The 16446-nt window shown below is 49.0% G+C and overlaps 2 protein-coding genes across 2 annotated transcripts; both read right to left on the bottom strand.

Annotated features, from left to right (window-relative positions):
- Positions 1 to 3165: 3165 nt before the first annotated feature.
- Positions 3166 to 4672, bottom strand: LOC101767616 (stress-response A/B barrel domain-containing protein HS1). Its single transcript, XM_004968782.2, has 2 exons — positions 4216 to 4672; positions 3166 to 3600 (listed from the first exon to the last, which is right to left on the bottom strand). The coding sequence occupies exons 1-2, from the start codon at positions 4359 to 4361 to the stop codon at positions 3414 to 3416; spliced, it is 333 nt and encodes a 110-aa protein (XP_004968839.1). The 5' UTR covers positions 4362 to 4672; the 3' UTR covers positions 3166 to 3413.
- A 6359-nt stretch (positions 4673 to 11031) lies between these two features.
- On the bottom strand, positions 11032 to 14237 carry LOC101766802 (receptor protein kinase-like protein ZAR1). Its single transcript, XM_004968780.4, has 2 exons — positions 12564 to 14237; positions 11032 to 12020 (listed from the first exon to the last, which is right to left on the bottom strand). The coding sequence occupies exons 1-2, from the start codon at positions 14041 to 14043 to the stop codon at positions 11371 to 11373; spliced, it is 2130 nt and encodes a 709-aa protein (XP_004968837.1). The 5' UTR covers positions 14044 to 14237; the 3' UTR covers positions 11032 to 11370.
- Positions 14238 to 16446: the final 2209 nt, after the last annotated feature.

Raw genomic sequence — 16446 nt, 5'->3', positions numbered from 1 at the left:
TCGACTCACTTCTATGCCAAAAGTTGTGGTTTGGAATTTAGTTACTTTCAAGGATTCTTGTCTTTCTCCATTGATGGGAGCCTAGCTTCTCTGCAAATTACTAAAGTGCATTTGCATGGATCATGAAAAAAACGCACCCAGAAACACGAGAAATTTTGCTGAATGAAAATCTCTACTCTACAAAAATCGAAGAAAATCAAAGAGGAGAAAAAACTTCCTACGTCGTCTTTCCTTCGCTCGGTTCACCCGTCCGCTAGCACCTGCGTCCTCCGCGCTTCACGCTCCTCCCTCCAATGAAACGCACTTCGAAGCCACCGTGGCGCTGTCCGTTGCACCTCCTCCAGCCCCGTGCTTCACGCTCGACCCTCCGATGTTCCTCTCGCTCGCATACTCCTCCTCGCACGCCCTGCATCGCCGCCGCCGCCCGCAATCCACCTCTCCTCGCCTCGCTCACCTTGCTTCGCCGCCGCCGCCGACGCCACTCCTTGGTCGCCCTGCACCGCCGCTGCCGCCGCCCCCGCCACTGCCGCCACTCCTCGAGGTCTTCCACCTGATAAATCTACCACCAATCCATCTCCTTCCATCCGATTCCCTTCCACCCCTCTTTTTCCCACGGAACCCCATCGTGCCGCCGCCGCCGCCCCGTCATCTCGGCGGTCGGATCCAGCTCCGTGCTCGTCCAAGTCGACAACACCGCCCTGCTAGGCCTCGTCCCACACTGGCAGCCCCACCCTGAGCAGGCGTCCCCCGGCACGTACGTCGCCCTTCCTCTGCTCAGTTCACCCGTCTGCTAGCACCTGCGTCCTCCGCGCTTCATGCTCCTCCCTCCGATGGAACACGCTTCGAAGCCACCGCGCCTGCCGTCCGCTGCGCCTCCTCCAACCCGAGCCAATGTCTTGTGATATAAATATTTTTATTATACAAGTTTCATATTTTTATTGTGCAAGTTTCATATTTTTATTGTCCCGTTCAATCCAATGTCTTGCAATATAAATATAAAGTTGCCCGTAGCAACGCACGGACATGATCCTAGTAAAGGAAAAGAGAATGAAAAGAAAGGAAACTGAAAAAGAAAAGGATAAGAGTAGCACGTGGGCCACAGATAGGTTTCTTCCTACCCCGCTCAAAAAGTCGTATCATTCTGTATGCAGCCTGAAAAGCTTATTAGGCTGAATTGTACCGCCGGCCACCCGGCCCACGCGGAATCCTCCATGCGATAGTTGGTTCCGTTGCATACGTGGCACATAGCTTCAGTTTGGTGGCTTGGGTGGGGAGGGGTGCCCGTCACTGTGGCTGTGGCCCATGTGTGGTGATGGTACCATCCAACCCTAACCCATTCGTGTTGAATTCTGGCCTAAAGTCCTAAACACTTCTTCAATTATTGTTAAGGTTCTTGGGGCATCATGATGCTGTTGTTATTACTCGAGTGAACTGGCATCATAGGAACGCCGTGTGTTTGGGAAAGGTGACTGCCCCATCTCTGCATCATTAACTTTTTTGGAAAACTACTTTGTTTCCCTGAACCCAAGTGTCTCTGCTCCATCAACTTCAATGAAGGGCAAAAATCCATATAAATCTGATACAAATCTTTTGTTTCTGAATGGCCATAGCTTGATCAAAAAAAGTCGCATAGACGCGCCCTCCCTCGGAATGGATAAAACTTAATATGGATGTTGGCTTTGATCCTAACACACAACATGCTGGTCTAGGTTTTATTGCTAGGAATCACTTGGGTGAAGTTGCCTTTTCAGGTTGGTCCGGCGATCGCTTATGCTCTTCGGGCTGAAGAAGCTGAATGTCTTGCAGCCTTGATAGGCATCAACAGAGCCTGCTCTATTTTCACGGGATCTATTTGGCTGGAGTCGGACTGCCTCACAGTACAAGCATTCAATGACAGTATTCTAAATCGATCCCCTAGCTCCATCATCATTGAAGAATTAAAAAAATGCTAAGAATGTTCCAGTGTTTCAAAGTTTTAAAGTGCGATCGAAGTGCAAATGGAGTGGCTCATGAACTAGGACAGCTTAGTAGGAGAGAGCTCTCATCTGATTTTGTTTCTTAAGGTGTCCTGGCCTGCGCGTCGGTAGTTTTAGATTTTAATTGTAAAAATGTTTTGCTAATTTAGTATAAGCTCTCCCCTTTTAAAAAAATTATTACTCGAGTGAAAGTCTACGGGCCATTCCATACCAAGGTAGGTGAATTTGTCGGCTCAGGACATGCTTGGAACTGTGCAAGTGCTTTTTTTCGAGAACAAACTGTGGAAGTGCTCACTCGTACTAATTCAACAATATGCTATTGTCGTCACCAGGTTTCATAATGCAGAGATTCTTGGTAGCTCACATCTGAAGCAGTGTATTATGATTTTTAGACCTTATTTGTTTGTGCTTCCTGACAACTTCTCAGTGTCAAAAGCTAGAAACTCAAACAAACAAGAAACTTCTCATGCAGCTTTCAAAAAGTTAGAAGTTTAGAAAAACTGAGTTTATATTGAAAGCTGAAAAGCTCAATTTTCTGAGCTTTTCGTAGCTTTTTGGTAAAAAACCTAAACGCATATTCTAAAAGTTATGGTTGGCCTTTCATAAAAAAAAAAGTAGCACCGGCTTTTCAGAAAAATTCAAAAGTTGCAGCTCAAACAAGCAAACATTAGAAGTTCAGCTTTCGGTGTTTAAACGTGCAAGTGTTTTAAGCTGTCGAAAAGAACAAAATATATGGTTCATGTCAAGTGTCAAGCCCAAATTCATACGCATGGCACGGGTGGTAATATATATGGTTCATGTCAAGTGTCAAGCCCAAATTCATACGCATGGCACGGTTGGTATTACCACAGTCCACAGACCACGTAAAACATGCTAAAGTAGGATAAGAGCGATTGGTTTCAGCAGTACAGTAAATCTGCAGAAAACAGAGATCGTTGAGTTTGTGTTTTCCTGAAGGACATGGTCACATAAACATGTTAATTTCTCGTCCAGCAGCTTCCAAGCAGCGAACGGAAAATGCATCTGGGAATACCATGTTAGACGCTTTATTAGACAACTAGACAAGTAATAGGTAATGCACATAGATATATAATAGGATCATAAATTTTAGACCGCAATTGATCACAATCATGATGCTCAAAAGGTTAAAAGGAAAAATACGCACTCGCAGCTTCTACTGGAGCTTATATGCACAGATAGCAGACAGTATAGGAGTCTTTGGAAACGTAATTCTGATACGAACAAAAAAAAGTTCAAAGTTATTACAACTGCAGTTACAGGAAACTCAATTTATTCTCAACAAGGAAACCAAGCAGAACCGACTTATTCAACACAAAGTGTATATTGTAGAATCAAATGGAATTCTCTGAGAAACAGTACAAGGATATTGATGATGAGAATTGAGAAAAGCTCCCCCAGGTTCTCCATAGTCCACCATTAATTGACAGAAGTCGGTTTGTAATCAATTATGAGGGCCTTCTCCAATACAGGCAAGAACTCATTTGCGAATTCAACATGTGCAGGGTGCTCAATGTACTCCTTGATTCCTTCTGTGCTTTCGAATGTGGACTCAAAGACATGCGTGAACCCTTGATGCATGTTTTCTATGCTCACATCAGTTCCCCTGCAAATCAAAGTGCACATAAGGAAGCGTACAGCTTGAAACAACGGAGTAGCAATCATGCGTGAAACAATGAGACTACTACTATAACTTTTTCGCAATTTCACTTTCATATGATCTTGCAGATGCACAAACTTTTTGAATTTGACAAATAGATAAGACTGTTGTCTGGAGAATACATGTAAATCTCTCCCTAGAAAATATCAATATTGTTCGTTGTAATATGCTCTGGGATAAGAAATAGAGGTGGTAGGCACCTAGTAGTACATGCTGGTTTGGCTATTATTTAGTTAAATCAGCTATGGATATCTGGACCAGGGAACTAGGAGAAATCACAGGGCCATCGATCGCAGTCACTGATCGTGCACGGGGAAACACAAAATGCCAAATCATGTTTCAGTCAAGATAAACTAAGCCAGGCAGTCAGCCAATTCCTCGAGCACCTTGGGTGCGTAGTCCTCACGGAGTCTCACAGGGACGGCGCCCAAACAGGTAGATACTAATCGCCCACAGGAAGCAGAGGCATACCGCATACACAACAGTGAACAGCCAGCAATGGAATCGTGTTGAGATCTCAAGTCGTCCTGGAGGTGGGTAGGTGGGTGCAGCGCGCTTTACCAGTGGAAGGCCTTCATGGGGGGGACAACGCCCACGAGCCTGTCGTAGCCCCGGATGAGCTGGTCCAATCGCTCCGGCGTCACGTCCTCCTTGAAGCGCGCCAGCAGGATGTGCTTCACCACGCCGCCGCCGCCACCAGCCGCCATGCCTCCGGGCTTCTTCGCTCGAGGCCCCTCACCTCCTCTGTTTGGTCGTGGTAGGTAGGATGCTCTGCTGCTGCTTGGCTTGGCTTCTTGGCCACTGCTTTATACGTGGTGAGAGCGAATTGCTCGAGCTGAGATGATTTGGTGACCGGATCGTTACTCCCGGGCAGTTTAGCGCGTAGACAGCGGATTCGCCGATCACGAGGTGGACGATTCTAGGATCATCGTGAGTTGACCTGCAGCGAACTGGCCGGATCCGGTTCCAGCCTGAACTTGTGCGGGTCGGATCGGGTGGTCCATCGCACAGACTACCTCCCTCCTCCCTCCGTTATATGATGTTAAGGACAATTACTAACATCTTATATTTAAAGATGGGGGGAGGATTTTAGTAATACCAAGGTGAAGACGTTTGATAAAATTCTTTAAGCCTGTTCGCTTCAACCTATCAGCCGGCTTATCAGCCACCGAACAGTGTTTTTCTCTCACAACAAATCAGCCGTTTCAGCTTTTCAGCCGGCTTATAAGTCCAGCTGAACAGGTCGTTTGACTCCGAACGCACACATTGCTTAGTTTATTTTTGAACTACCCAACATCAAATATGGGTAGTACTTGCTTCTACTTAAGTAATTATTGCATCTCATATATTTTTCTTTTAATAAAATAGTTTCTAGACAATCATATTCAGTGGCGAGTAGGACGGCCGCCTACCTAACGCCGGCCGCGAGAAACCCAAAGGTAAGCCCTCTACATGGTCCGGTTTCACCGGTTATTGGTTAAAACCCAACCAAACCATGAGGGAGTCAGCTAGGCGGTTCGGAACCGCCGGGTTGAACGGTTTTCATGGTTCGCAATGTTTCGCGGGCCGACTGCCACATATGCCGAGATACATATTCCTTTGGCTTTGCAGCATGTTTCCTTCGAAGTTGCTGGCCTGCTCATGGCATGGGCACCACCGCCTGGCGGCGGATTCCTGCACACAACATGCTGGCTTTGATCCTAACACACAACATCCTGGTCTAGGTTTTATTGCTAGGAATCACTTGGGTGAAGTTGCCTTTTCAGGTTGGTGCGGCGATCGCTTATGCTCTTCGGCTGAAGAAGTTGAATGTCTTGCAGCCTTGATAGGCATCAACAGAGCCTGCTCTGTTTTCATGGGACCTATTTGGCTGGAGCTGGACTGCCTTACAGTACAAGCGTTCAATGACGGTACTCTAAATCGATCCCCTAGGTCCATCATCATTGAAGAAGTAAAAAAATGCTGAGAATGTTCCAGTGTTTCAAAGTTTTAAAGTGCGATCGAAGTGCAAATGGAGTGGCTCATGAACTAGGACAGCTTGGTAGGAGAGAGCTCTCATCTGATTTTGTTTCTTAAGGTGTCTTGGCCTGCGCGTCGGCAGTTTTAGATTTTGATTGTAAACATGTTTTGTTAATTTAGTATAAGCTCTCCCCTTTTAAAAAAAATTATTACTTGAGTGAAAGTCTACGGGCCATTCCATGCCGAGGTAGGTGAATTCGTCAGCTCAGGACATGCTTGGAACTGTGGAAGTGCTTTTTTTTAGAACGAACTGTGGAAGTGCTCACTCGTACTAATTCAACAATATGCTATTGTCGTCACCAGGTTTCATAATGCAGAGATTCTTGGTAGATCACATCTGAAGCAGTGTATTGTGATTTTTAGACCTTATTTGTTTGTGCTTCCTGATAACTTCTCAGTGTCAAAAGCTAGAAACTCAAACAAACAAGAAACTTCTCATGCAGCTTTCAAAAAGTTAGAAGTTTAGAAAACCTGAGTTTATATTGAAAGCTGAAAAGCTCAATTTTCTGAGCTTTTCGTAGCTTTTTGGTACAAAAACCTAAACGCATATTCTAAAAAGTTATGGTTGGCCTTTCATTAAAAAAAAGTAGCACCGGCTTTTCAGAAAAGTCCAAAAGTTGCAGCTCAAATAAGCAAACATTAGAAGTTTAGCTTTCGGTGTTTAAACGTGTAAGTGTTTTAAGCTGTCGAAAAGAACAAAATATATGGTTCATGTCAAGTGTCAAGCCCAAATTCATACGCATGGCACGGTTGGTATTACCACAGTCCACAGACCACGTAAAACATGCTAAAGTAGGATAAGAGCGATTGGTTTCAGCAGTACAGTAAATCTGCAGAAAACAGAGATCGTTGAGTTTGTGTTTTCCTGAAGGACATGGTCACATAAACATGTTAATTTCTCGTCCAGCAGCTTCCAAGCAGCGAACGGAAAATGCATCTGGGAATACCATGTTAGACGCTTTATTAGACAACTAGACAAGTAATAGGTAATGCACATAGATATATAATAGGATCATAAATTTTAGACCGCAATTGATCACAATCATGATGCTCAAAAGGTTAAAAGGAAAAATACGCACTCGCAGCTTCTACTGGAGCTTATATGCACAGATAGCAGACAGTATAGGAGTCTTTGGAAACGTAATTCTGATACGAACAAAAAAAAGTTCAAAGTTATTACAACTGCAGTTACAGGAAACTCAATTTATTCTCAACAAGGAAACCAAGCAGAACCGACTTATTCAACACAAAGTGTATATTGTAGAATCAAATGGAATTCTCTGAGAAACAGTACAAGGATATTGATGATGAGAATTGAGAAAAGCTCCCCCAGGTTCTCCATAGTCCACCATTAATTGACAGAAGTCGGTTTGTAATCAATTATGAGGGCCTTCTCCAATACAGGCAAGAACTCATTTGCGAATTCAACATGTGCAGGGTGCTCAATGTACTCCTTGATTCCTTCTGTGCTTTCGAATGTGGACTCAAAGACATGCGTGAACCCTTGATGCATGTTTTCTATGCTCACATCAGTTCCCCTGCAAATCAAAGTGCACATAAGGAAGCGTACAGCTTGAAACAACGGAGTAGCAATCATGCGTGAAACAATGAGACTACTACTATAACTTTTTCGCAATTTCACTTTCATATGATCTTGCAGATGCACAAACTTTTTGAATTTGACAAATAGATAAGACTGTTGTCTGGAGAATACATGTAAATCTCTCCCTAGAAAATATCAATATTGTTCGTTGTAATATGCTCTGGGATAAGAAATAGAGGTGGTAGGCACCTAGTAGTACATGCTGGTTTGGCTATTATTTAGTTAAATCAGCTATGGATATCTGGACCAGGGAACTAGGAGAAATCACAGGGCCATCGATCGCAGTCACTGATCGTGCACGGGGAAACACAAAATGCCAAATCATGTTTCAGTCAAGATAAACTAAGCCAGGCAGTCAGCCAATTCCTCGAGCACCTTGGGTGCGTAGTCCTCACGGAGTACTTGCTTCTACTTGCTTCTACTTGAGTAATTATTGCATCTCATATATTTTTCTTTTAATAAAATAGTTTCTAGACAATCATATTCAGTGGCGAGTCCAGGGTAGGACGACCGCCTACCTAACGCCGACCGCGAGGAATCCAAAGGTAGCCCTGTACATGGTCCGCTTTCACCGGTTATTGGTTAAAACCCAACCAAACCATGAGGGAGCCAGCGAGGTGGTTCGGAACCCGTCGGGTTGAACTGTTTTCATGGTTCGCAATGTTTCGCGGGCCGTCTGCCACGTATGCCGAGATACAGATTCCTTTGGCTTTGCAGCATGTTTCCTTCGAAGTTGCTGGCCTGCTCATGGCATGGGCACCACCGCCTGGCGGCGGATTCCTACCCACGCCCTGCTTGCAGCAGCGGCTTGTTGATGTGCCCGGAGTTGCGCCGGGGTCGGAGACGGTAGGTTGCCGGAGATCGCCGGAGAAGTCATCGGTTTTCTACCATACGACGCGTGCCTGGGCAAGCCACGAGGGCAATTCCGGGAAGCGGAAGGCACCACCCGCTGGTGCCACCGACGGAAGGATTTCAACTTGCTGCTTTGATTTCTTCTACTATGGATTGGTTTGATTTCAGAGGTTGCAGAGGTGCAGAGTGGGTGGTGTGAGATCCCCGTGATGGGCAGGTGGAGGCAGCCATCGGCGTGTGGGCGGTGGACCTTCAGCTCCGCGATAGCATCGTTGAAGAAGGCGTCCAACTCCTCAAGGCAGTCCTGGTCAATGGCGGTCAGCTCGCAGCGGCGGTGGCGAGCACCCAGCACACGGCAGCGGGCTCCCGATGGCACGGCGTGCAGTAGATTGGTGATGGTATTAATTGAACCTTGAGCGGTTTAGATGGTTCCAAACCTGACTCAAACCAACCCGCAAATGATCTTCGGAAACGGTTAATTATGGGCTGGTTCCATGGGTTGGCCGGATTGGAAACAGGCTATGTACAGGGCTACCCAAAGGCCCCAACCCCGTCTTCGTTGAGGGCTTCGACACCTCGCTGCCCGGCTGCCGCCTGCCTGGGTTCTGTTTGTTCGTGTGTATGGCTTTGCCGAGCTGGAGAAGAGTGGAAGACAACAACGAAAGGGAAGGGGTACGGCAGTATGGGCCAGACAACTATAGAGAGCCCATTCGGTTCTCTGTGGTAGATTAAGCCCAAATATCAAATGACCGAGAAACAGCGATGTAGTCCCTTGTTCATGCGTTTATCAAGGAGCAAGCGGCGGCCTAGCAGGTTAGCGCCTGCACCGGTCAGCCACAGACTCACAGATCACGGAACTGTTGAGTTATTTTTAACCTCTTCCCGAAGAGATGAATTATTCTGCTCATCGTACATATCGCCAAAAGCTCTGACCGGTCTTCCGTCACAGCAAGTCTGTTCCGTGGCGCATGGCTCCCAGCAGAAAGGAAAATTGGCGCATGGATCCCAGTAGAAAAATTGCGGCAACCGACACGATCACAGTTTACCTGACAAAGCTCTGTACTGTAGTACTACAAAATATGTTGGCTTTTCCTCAGCCTGCGTTAAAAATGATGTGCACACCGACACTTGGCCTTGATTCCGAGGGCCAAGCGTGAACGTGTGTGGCCATTACAATCATGTCTTCATGTGTTGAAACAGTGCTCAAGCAATTAGGTCCAGGCGGGCAAAAGTTGGAAGCCTGGACAATGCTTAAAGAAAAAAGTTGGCCTTGGCAAGCCTACGAAAGCTCGCATCTGCTGTCGTACACCGTGCATGACGTGTCCACGGTGCAGTCTTGTGTTTATAGTATGTGTCATTATTATCTTCTCTTTTGTAAATATGTAAAGATCTTGGTGTGGCTAGCTTGGGGTGTTTGGATACCCTGTGCTAAAGTTTAGCACCTGTCACATCGGATGTTTGGATGCTAATTAGGAATATTAAACATAGATTAATTACAAAACTAATTACACAGATGGAGTCTAATTCGCGAGACGAATCTATTAAGCCTAATTAGTTCATGATTTGATAATGTGGTGCTACAGTAACCATTTGCTAATGATGGATTAATTATGTTTAATAGATTTATCTCGCGAATTAGCATAGGGATTCTGCAATTAGTTTGTAATTAGCTCATGTTTAGTCCTTCTAATTAGCATTCGAACATTCGATATGACACTGCTAAAGTTTAGCATCTAGTATCCAAATACCCCTGCTACGAAAAACTACAGCCAGGACGTCAGGTTAAGCTCGGCGGTGCATCCATTTGATGCATGAAGCTCAACAGACTCCGTATGGTAGCATCCGTCCGATTCATCAATGGCTGGGATCAACTGTGCAACAACCAACCGATTCTTTGGTGGGAATCTATGCGTGCGATGATGGCCATGAAGCCTGGTCCCGGGGGACAGGACAAGGCAATGCAACCACACGGACACGGCGGTGTGGTACAAGTACAAGCAGGACCAGGCTGCAGTGCCTTCCATTCATGATGTATTGGCTCCATCCACGTTCCTTGGCCCACACCCACAGCAAACTCCCGTCGACCGGGCAGCCACACCACCGTTTCACACTGCGCCGGCCGCATCAGGTTGAGATCCTGGTCGTAGAATAAATCACTGTCAACATAACTGTAATTGCGATGCGAACGCACAAGGCCTGTCAGTGTCAGCAGTAGGAAAGAGGTACTGAAGACCAGCAGTAGCTAGTACTTACTAGACTCTGGCCTGGTTTGGTTGGTTTGCTTATTTTTAAGCACCCATCACATCGAATGTTTAGATACTAATTAGGAGTATTAAACGTAGACTATTTACAAAATCCATTACATAAGTGGAGGCTAAACGGCGAGACGAATCTATTAAACCTAATTAGTCCATGATTTGACAATGTGTTGCTACAGTAAATATTTGCTAATGATGGATTAATTAGGCTTAATAGGTTCGTCTCGCTGTTTAGCCTCCACTTATGTAATGGGTTTTGTAAATAGCCTACCTTTAATACTCCTAATTAGTATCTAAATATTGATGTGACACTTGCTTAAAAATAAGCAAAGGGAACCAAACGCCCCCTCTCAAGCTACCAACCAAGAGCGAGAGCACAGCACAGCCAAATAGCACAGCTTCCTTTCCAGATAGAAATGCAAACCGGTACCACATCGCTTTCCATAGGAAAAGGAGCATGCAAAAACTTTTGGAGATCAAAAGGAAGAATATCACCTATACAATACCAGGTTTACCCCAGCCTTGCTTTTAGGAGCACGGAGCCCCAGCCTAGGGATATGCCATCCTTAATCATTGGCCAGGCGTCAAGCATGCATGCTTTCAAGTTTCATCGTAAGAATACTCCACATAACGTATGGACAAATGTAACAAAGAAAATGCTCTAGATCATATACTAATACGAGCTGTTGTTCACTGATAACAGAGCAAGGATACAGATAGTTAAACTAACGCATCCCCACAATTTGACTACTGCGCAAGCACAAGAAAGTCCCATCTCAAATACAACAAACTAGTTACCTGAGCTAGCAACTACCTAACATGTTAACAGCCACTACAATCTGTGGGCACAACGGAAATGATAATCTTACATACTGGAGTACGCTAATGCAGCTTGATGCCCTCATCCTAAGCTTTGTCCCACAATTGAACTGTACAACTGTCGTATCCATCCGAAGTCACCACCAGTGGTTGGTATAGCAATTTCTAGCTCGACCCATTGAGGCGATCCAAGGTCTCCGCCACATGCCTCATCGATGGCCTCCGCTCAGGGTTGGCCTGAACACAAGCGAGGGCGACTTTCAGCACTGCAATCATTTCATCCTCCCGTTCCGAGTCTCGGGCAAGGAAAGGATCGAGCACATCGGCAGACGGTTTCTTGTCCTCGATGCAAAACTGGACCCACTGGACGAGATCCATCTGCATGGTCTCCAAGAGAACCGCAGGCGATCTGCCAGTGATCATTTCAAGCAGGACGACGCCATACGAGTAGACGTCCCATTTCTGCGATGGTTTCAGTGTCTTCAGTGCTTCAGGCGCTTGGTAGCATGACCCTTTGCTCATGAGAGGACTCACTGAGGCATCTGACTGCTGGCTTTGGGCCTTTTCTAGACCGACTCGATCTGATTGCGTGATAGGCGATGCTCCAGCAATGTTTGCAAGTCGCCCGAGGCCGAAATCTGAGATGTATGCCTCCATGTTTGTTCCAAGGAGGACGTTGTTTGGCCTCAAGTCCCCATGGACATACTTTTTGGGGCTGAATTCATGCAGGAAAGACATCCCCTTGGCGACTCCTTTCATGATTTTCAGTCGGGCTTCCCATGGCAATGGTGTGAATGTCATTGTCCCAGGTTTACCTGAAAGCCATGGCAATTTGCCAGAGAAGTCAGCATACATGTCACTTGCACAGAACAACCACACATGTCCTACTACAAGTTCAGAATATAATCCAGCAGTCTTTATTCCAATTAGTAACAAGAGCTCCAATTTCTGAATAAAGAAAACAGCTATACAGGTTATATCAGAAAGTCAATCTTTGACAGATACCAGATTCCAAATTCTTCCAAACTTATATATAAAAACCAATAGCTGTTCCAAGCCTATTAGAGAAATAAAGGAGTTGGTATGAACTGAATTCCTGAGTCTTGACATACTACCAGTCACAAAAAAACAAACAATTGAAAAGTTAGGCACAATATGACCAAGCGCGTACCAAATTTCCATCCTACTGCAATTGTTGAACTAAATTAAGGAATCGGCATTACTAGGATCCTGATCTACACAAGTACCATAAGAGAATTTAATATTTACTTGTTCCTGCAACAGCAGAATCAATGGAAGAGGAAATAGCAAAAGGTCATAGTTAAATCTCAGTGTGAGTATCTGAACGGAATACATACCATGAATTGCTGCAGAGAGGCTGCCATTAGGAATGTAATCATATATCAGCAGCTTCTCATCAAAAGACCAGTAGTAGGCTCTCAAGGTAACAATGTTGGGATGCCGGACCTTGCCAATTGCCTCGACCTCGGTCTGAAATTCCTTAAACCTCTGCAATCCCCCCTCCCCAAGCCGCCTTACTGCCATGGTGAGACCGTCCTCAAGAACCACCTTGTACACAATCCCAATCCCACTCTTCCCCAGCACAAACGCCGAAGCCTTGAGCAGCTCATCCAGATCAAACCTCACTTGCTGGTCCAAGGCCACGAGATCATACTGCTCCGCGTGCTCGGACGGAGTCCCGGACTCATCCCTACTGAAACATCCACAATCCTTGCCGCACCTGGACCCTTTAGAACCGGCAGCGGCACTGTGTCCCTTTCTGCCCTTCGATGAAACCGCCCTCCAGTAGCAGTAGAAGAAGATGAGCGCAATGATCAAGATCCCCACCACATCACTCAGCACGATGGCCACAATGGCAATCTTCCCCAGCCCCTTGCCCTTCCCCTTGCCTCTGCCGGCCGCCTCGGGCGCGGACGAGTCCCCGTCGTTGGGCAGGGACGGGTTGGACGACGGCATGGCGTCAGGCGAGCAGGGGTTCTTGAGCGGCGGCCCGCAGAGGCCCGGGTTTCCGACGAACGCCGTGGGCCCCCGGTTCTCCAGCGCCCCGTTCTGCGGGATTGGGCCGGAGAGGTTGTTGTAGGTGAGATCGATGTAAACCTTCTCAGGCAGCCTCCCGAGGCTCGCCGGGATTGGACCGGAGAAGTGGTTGTGCGAGAGGTCGACCGTCCCCTGGAGCCTGGAGAGGTTCCCGATGTCCTCCGGGATGGCGCCGGAGAAGCCGTTGAAGGAGAGGTCGAGCCGCTCCAGCGCGGAGAGCTGCGCGCCGAACCCTGCGGGGAGCGGGCCCGTGAGGTTGTTCCGCGCGAGCGCGAGCGCGCGGAGCCGGCGGCATTTGAGGATCGAGGCCGGGAGGGAGCCGTTGAGGGCGTTGGAGGAGAGGTCGAGGATCTGGAGGAAGGCCAGGCGGCCGAGCTCCTCGGGGAGCGGGCCGTTGAGCGCGTTCCCGTAGAGAACGAGGCTCTGGAGCGCGGGCGCGCCGGAGACGAGCTCGGGCGGGACTGGGCCGAAGAGGCGGTTGCTGCGGAGGTTGAGGTGGCGCAGCGAGGACGGGAGCGGCGCCGCCGGGAGCGCCGCGACGAGGCGCTTCTTGGGGAGGGAGAGCGCGACGACGCGGCGGGGCTGGGTGGCGTCGGTGGAGGAGGAGGAGCACGCGACGCCGTTCCAGGCGCAGGGGTCCGCGGCGGTGGCGTCCCAGTTGGCGAGCGCCCCCGTGGGGTCCTGGACGACCGCCGCCTTGAACGCCAGCAGCGCCTGGCCGTCCGGCGTGAGCGCCTCGGCGGTGGAGAGGAGAAGGAGGAGCAGGAGCGCCAGCGCCATGGCGACGCTCCCACCGGTCGCGTTGGGTGGCGGGCGAGTGGGGGGACTGGGGGTCTGTGCCTCTCGGTCTCTCGGAGCAGTGTGCGGAGGAAGGGGCGGGGCGCTCCCCGGCTTGACTGATGACTGCACTGCACTAGTGGGGAGAACGGGGACGATTAGTTTGGGGGATTTCGCACTTGTTTCCGGTGTTTTTTAGCGTGGTTTGCTGCCGGAATCCTCCTAACGAAATTAGGTGTGGTTATTCTATTTTCTGGTCCGGCGTGGACCTGGCCTCGAGGGCCGTGCGCCACTGCAGGCGCAGTTTCCCTGTCGGCATCTTCATGTAGCAGGACTGGCAGTCTCGGTTGCGAGGGGGATGGGGATACGAAGGTACTATGCCAATGTTTTCTTAAGTACACTGCAACAGTGATGTCTGCAGAAAAGATGACACTGATACAAAACAGGGGGAAAAAAATGAAGACTGCCCCTGATTTCACTTGCCACTGATTTTCTTTAACAAAAATACTATAATGGCAGCTTTATATTCGCATTCACATGTACTATCAAAACTGGCCCCCTCCGTAGTAAAAAAGATGGGAAGGAAACTAATCGTTTCATGTCTCTCCCTATTTCTTCTCCGCAACCTTCGCTTGCTCGCCTAGACTGCCTCCCCTTCTCCGCAACCTTCGCTTGCTCGCCTAGACTGCCTCCCCTTCTCCGCCACGTTCTGCTCCACCTCCATCCAGTATGAAATTGAAGTGCCTATAGCGGGATCTAGTTTCCCTTCATCTAAATCGAGAGGAAGAAGAGGGAGGCAAGAGAAATCTACCACGGATTGAGTAAATTGAGAGGGAAGAAAAGGAGGGAAGAGAGAGCTGCTCAAGCTTCAAACTTTCCTCTCCATGTAGCAGCTTCACGGCGCATCATCTGTCACACATGGATCAAGCCCCAATCTTGCCATGATTCAAGGCCGCAAGATCCACTATGCGACGATAGTCGGGATCCACGGCAACGGGAAGCGGCTACGAGCGGGCGGCCGCGAGTCAGCAGGTGGGTTGCCAGGTCGACAAAGAGCAGGTGTGCAACGGCCATGGCGGACGCAGCGCCGAGGAAGGATAGAGTTGAGTCTTGGCGGCGGGAGCATCAACGAGAGATACGAGATGGCAGGGTAGGGAAGAGATAATAAAAATTTTTATTCCATATGGCCAGTCAATAGCGCTATGGATGGCTCAAGCTTCTAACATGTATAAGAACCACCTTCACAATGGTTATAGGTACACATAAGAGGTTAAAGACTGCTCTTATTTCCCTATTGTTGGTGCCCTAATTGTTGATAGTTGCCTCTCTCTAGTTTCTCTCTCTAGCCCGTGCGACGCAGGCGCTCGACGCCGACGGCCACTCCGGCCCCGGCGTCCACTCTCCCACCCGCCGGCGACCATCCAGGTTCCGGTGTCCACCGACGCCTCTAGTGTCGCCGAGGATCTGGATGGAAAGATCCGGATTTGACGATGGTCGTGAAGAGGGGGAGGAGATAGATCCGGGCCTCCCTCCACTGGCAGCCGCTACCATTGCAGCTCAGGTCGCAGCTTCGGTGGTGGGGATATCCTCTCCACCACGGTCGCCCCCATGCATCTTCTCATCCCCCATGAACCCCTCGGCCCCCCTATCAGCGGCGGCTTGAGGGGTCGTCAGGGGAGACTCCCGACTGGCTCAGGTATAGCGCTTCATCCTCTTCGTCGTCAGATGGCCAAGGTTCGCTGTCAAGGTTGCCCTCGGTTGCTTGGCGGAAGGGGAAGGTGGTCGCAATGGACATCTTGCTGGCCCCTCTCGCCGGGGTCCTTCCCCTGGGGGCTTCATGGCCGATGCCTGGAGGGGGTGGGACCTCGCCTCTGGCGGCTAGGCCGGCTAGCCGGGTTCGTGGCTCCTGCAAGAGCATGAGCATGCGACCACCACTATTGCCCGTTCCTCAGGTTGAGGTTCAGAAAATCTCGCAGCCGGTCGTGACAGGCCCTCTGGAGATGGCTGGGTAGAGGTCCACCGCCGTCGAAGCCAGCGTAGGGAGCACTCCGTCCAGCGCCCCACCCCCTGACTGATCCCCACCGACCTGGTGGGCCGATGCTTCAACTGCTTCGCCACTGACCACGTCGCGACCGTGTCCAGGAACCCGTCCCGCTGTCTTTGTTGCAGGCGAGAGGGACACCGGTCGCGCCAATGTAGGCGGGGTCGTTCGCCACTGCCACCTCGAGGTCGCTCACCGCCCCCACCGCCTCGGGCCCCAGCACCAGCAATGACTACGGCTCGACTTCAACCTTGGACCAGGCGTGGACACTCATCATCTTCAGACGCCACAATGTCTGCACATTCTCAATCCACAGGGCCTATCAACTAACCGCCTGCGATTCGTGCTCCTCTGTCATCAGGCCG

The sequence above is a fragment of the Setaria italica genome, chromosome V (assembly GCF_000263155.2).
Source record: "Setaria italica strain Yugu1 chromosome V, Setaria_italica_v2.0, whole genome shotgun sequence".
Classification (NCBI taxonomy): domain Eukaryota; kingdom Viridiplantae; phylum Streptophyta; class Magnoliopsida; order Poales; family Poaceae; genus Setaria; species Setaria italica.
The sequence above is the reverse complement of the archived record's forward strand: the minus strand, read 5'-3'. Positions and strand labels throughout refer to the sequence as shown.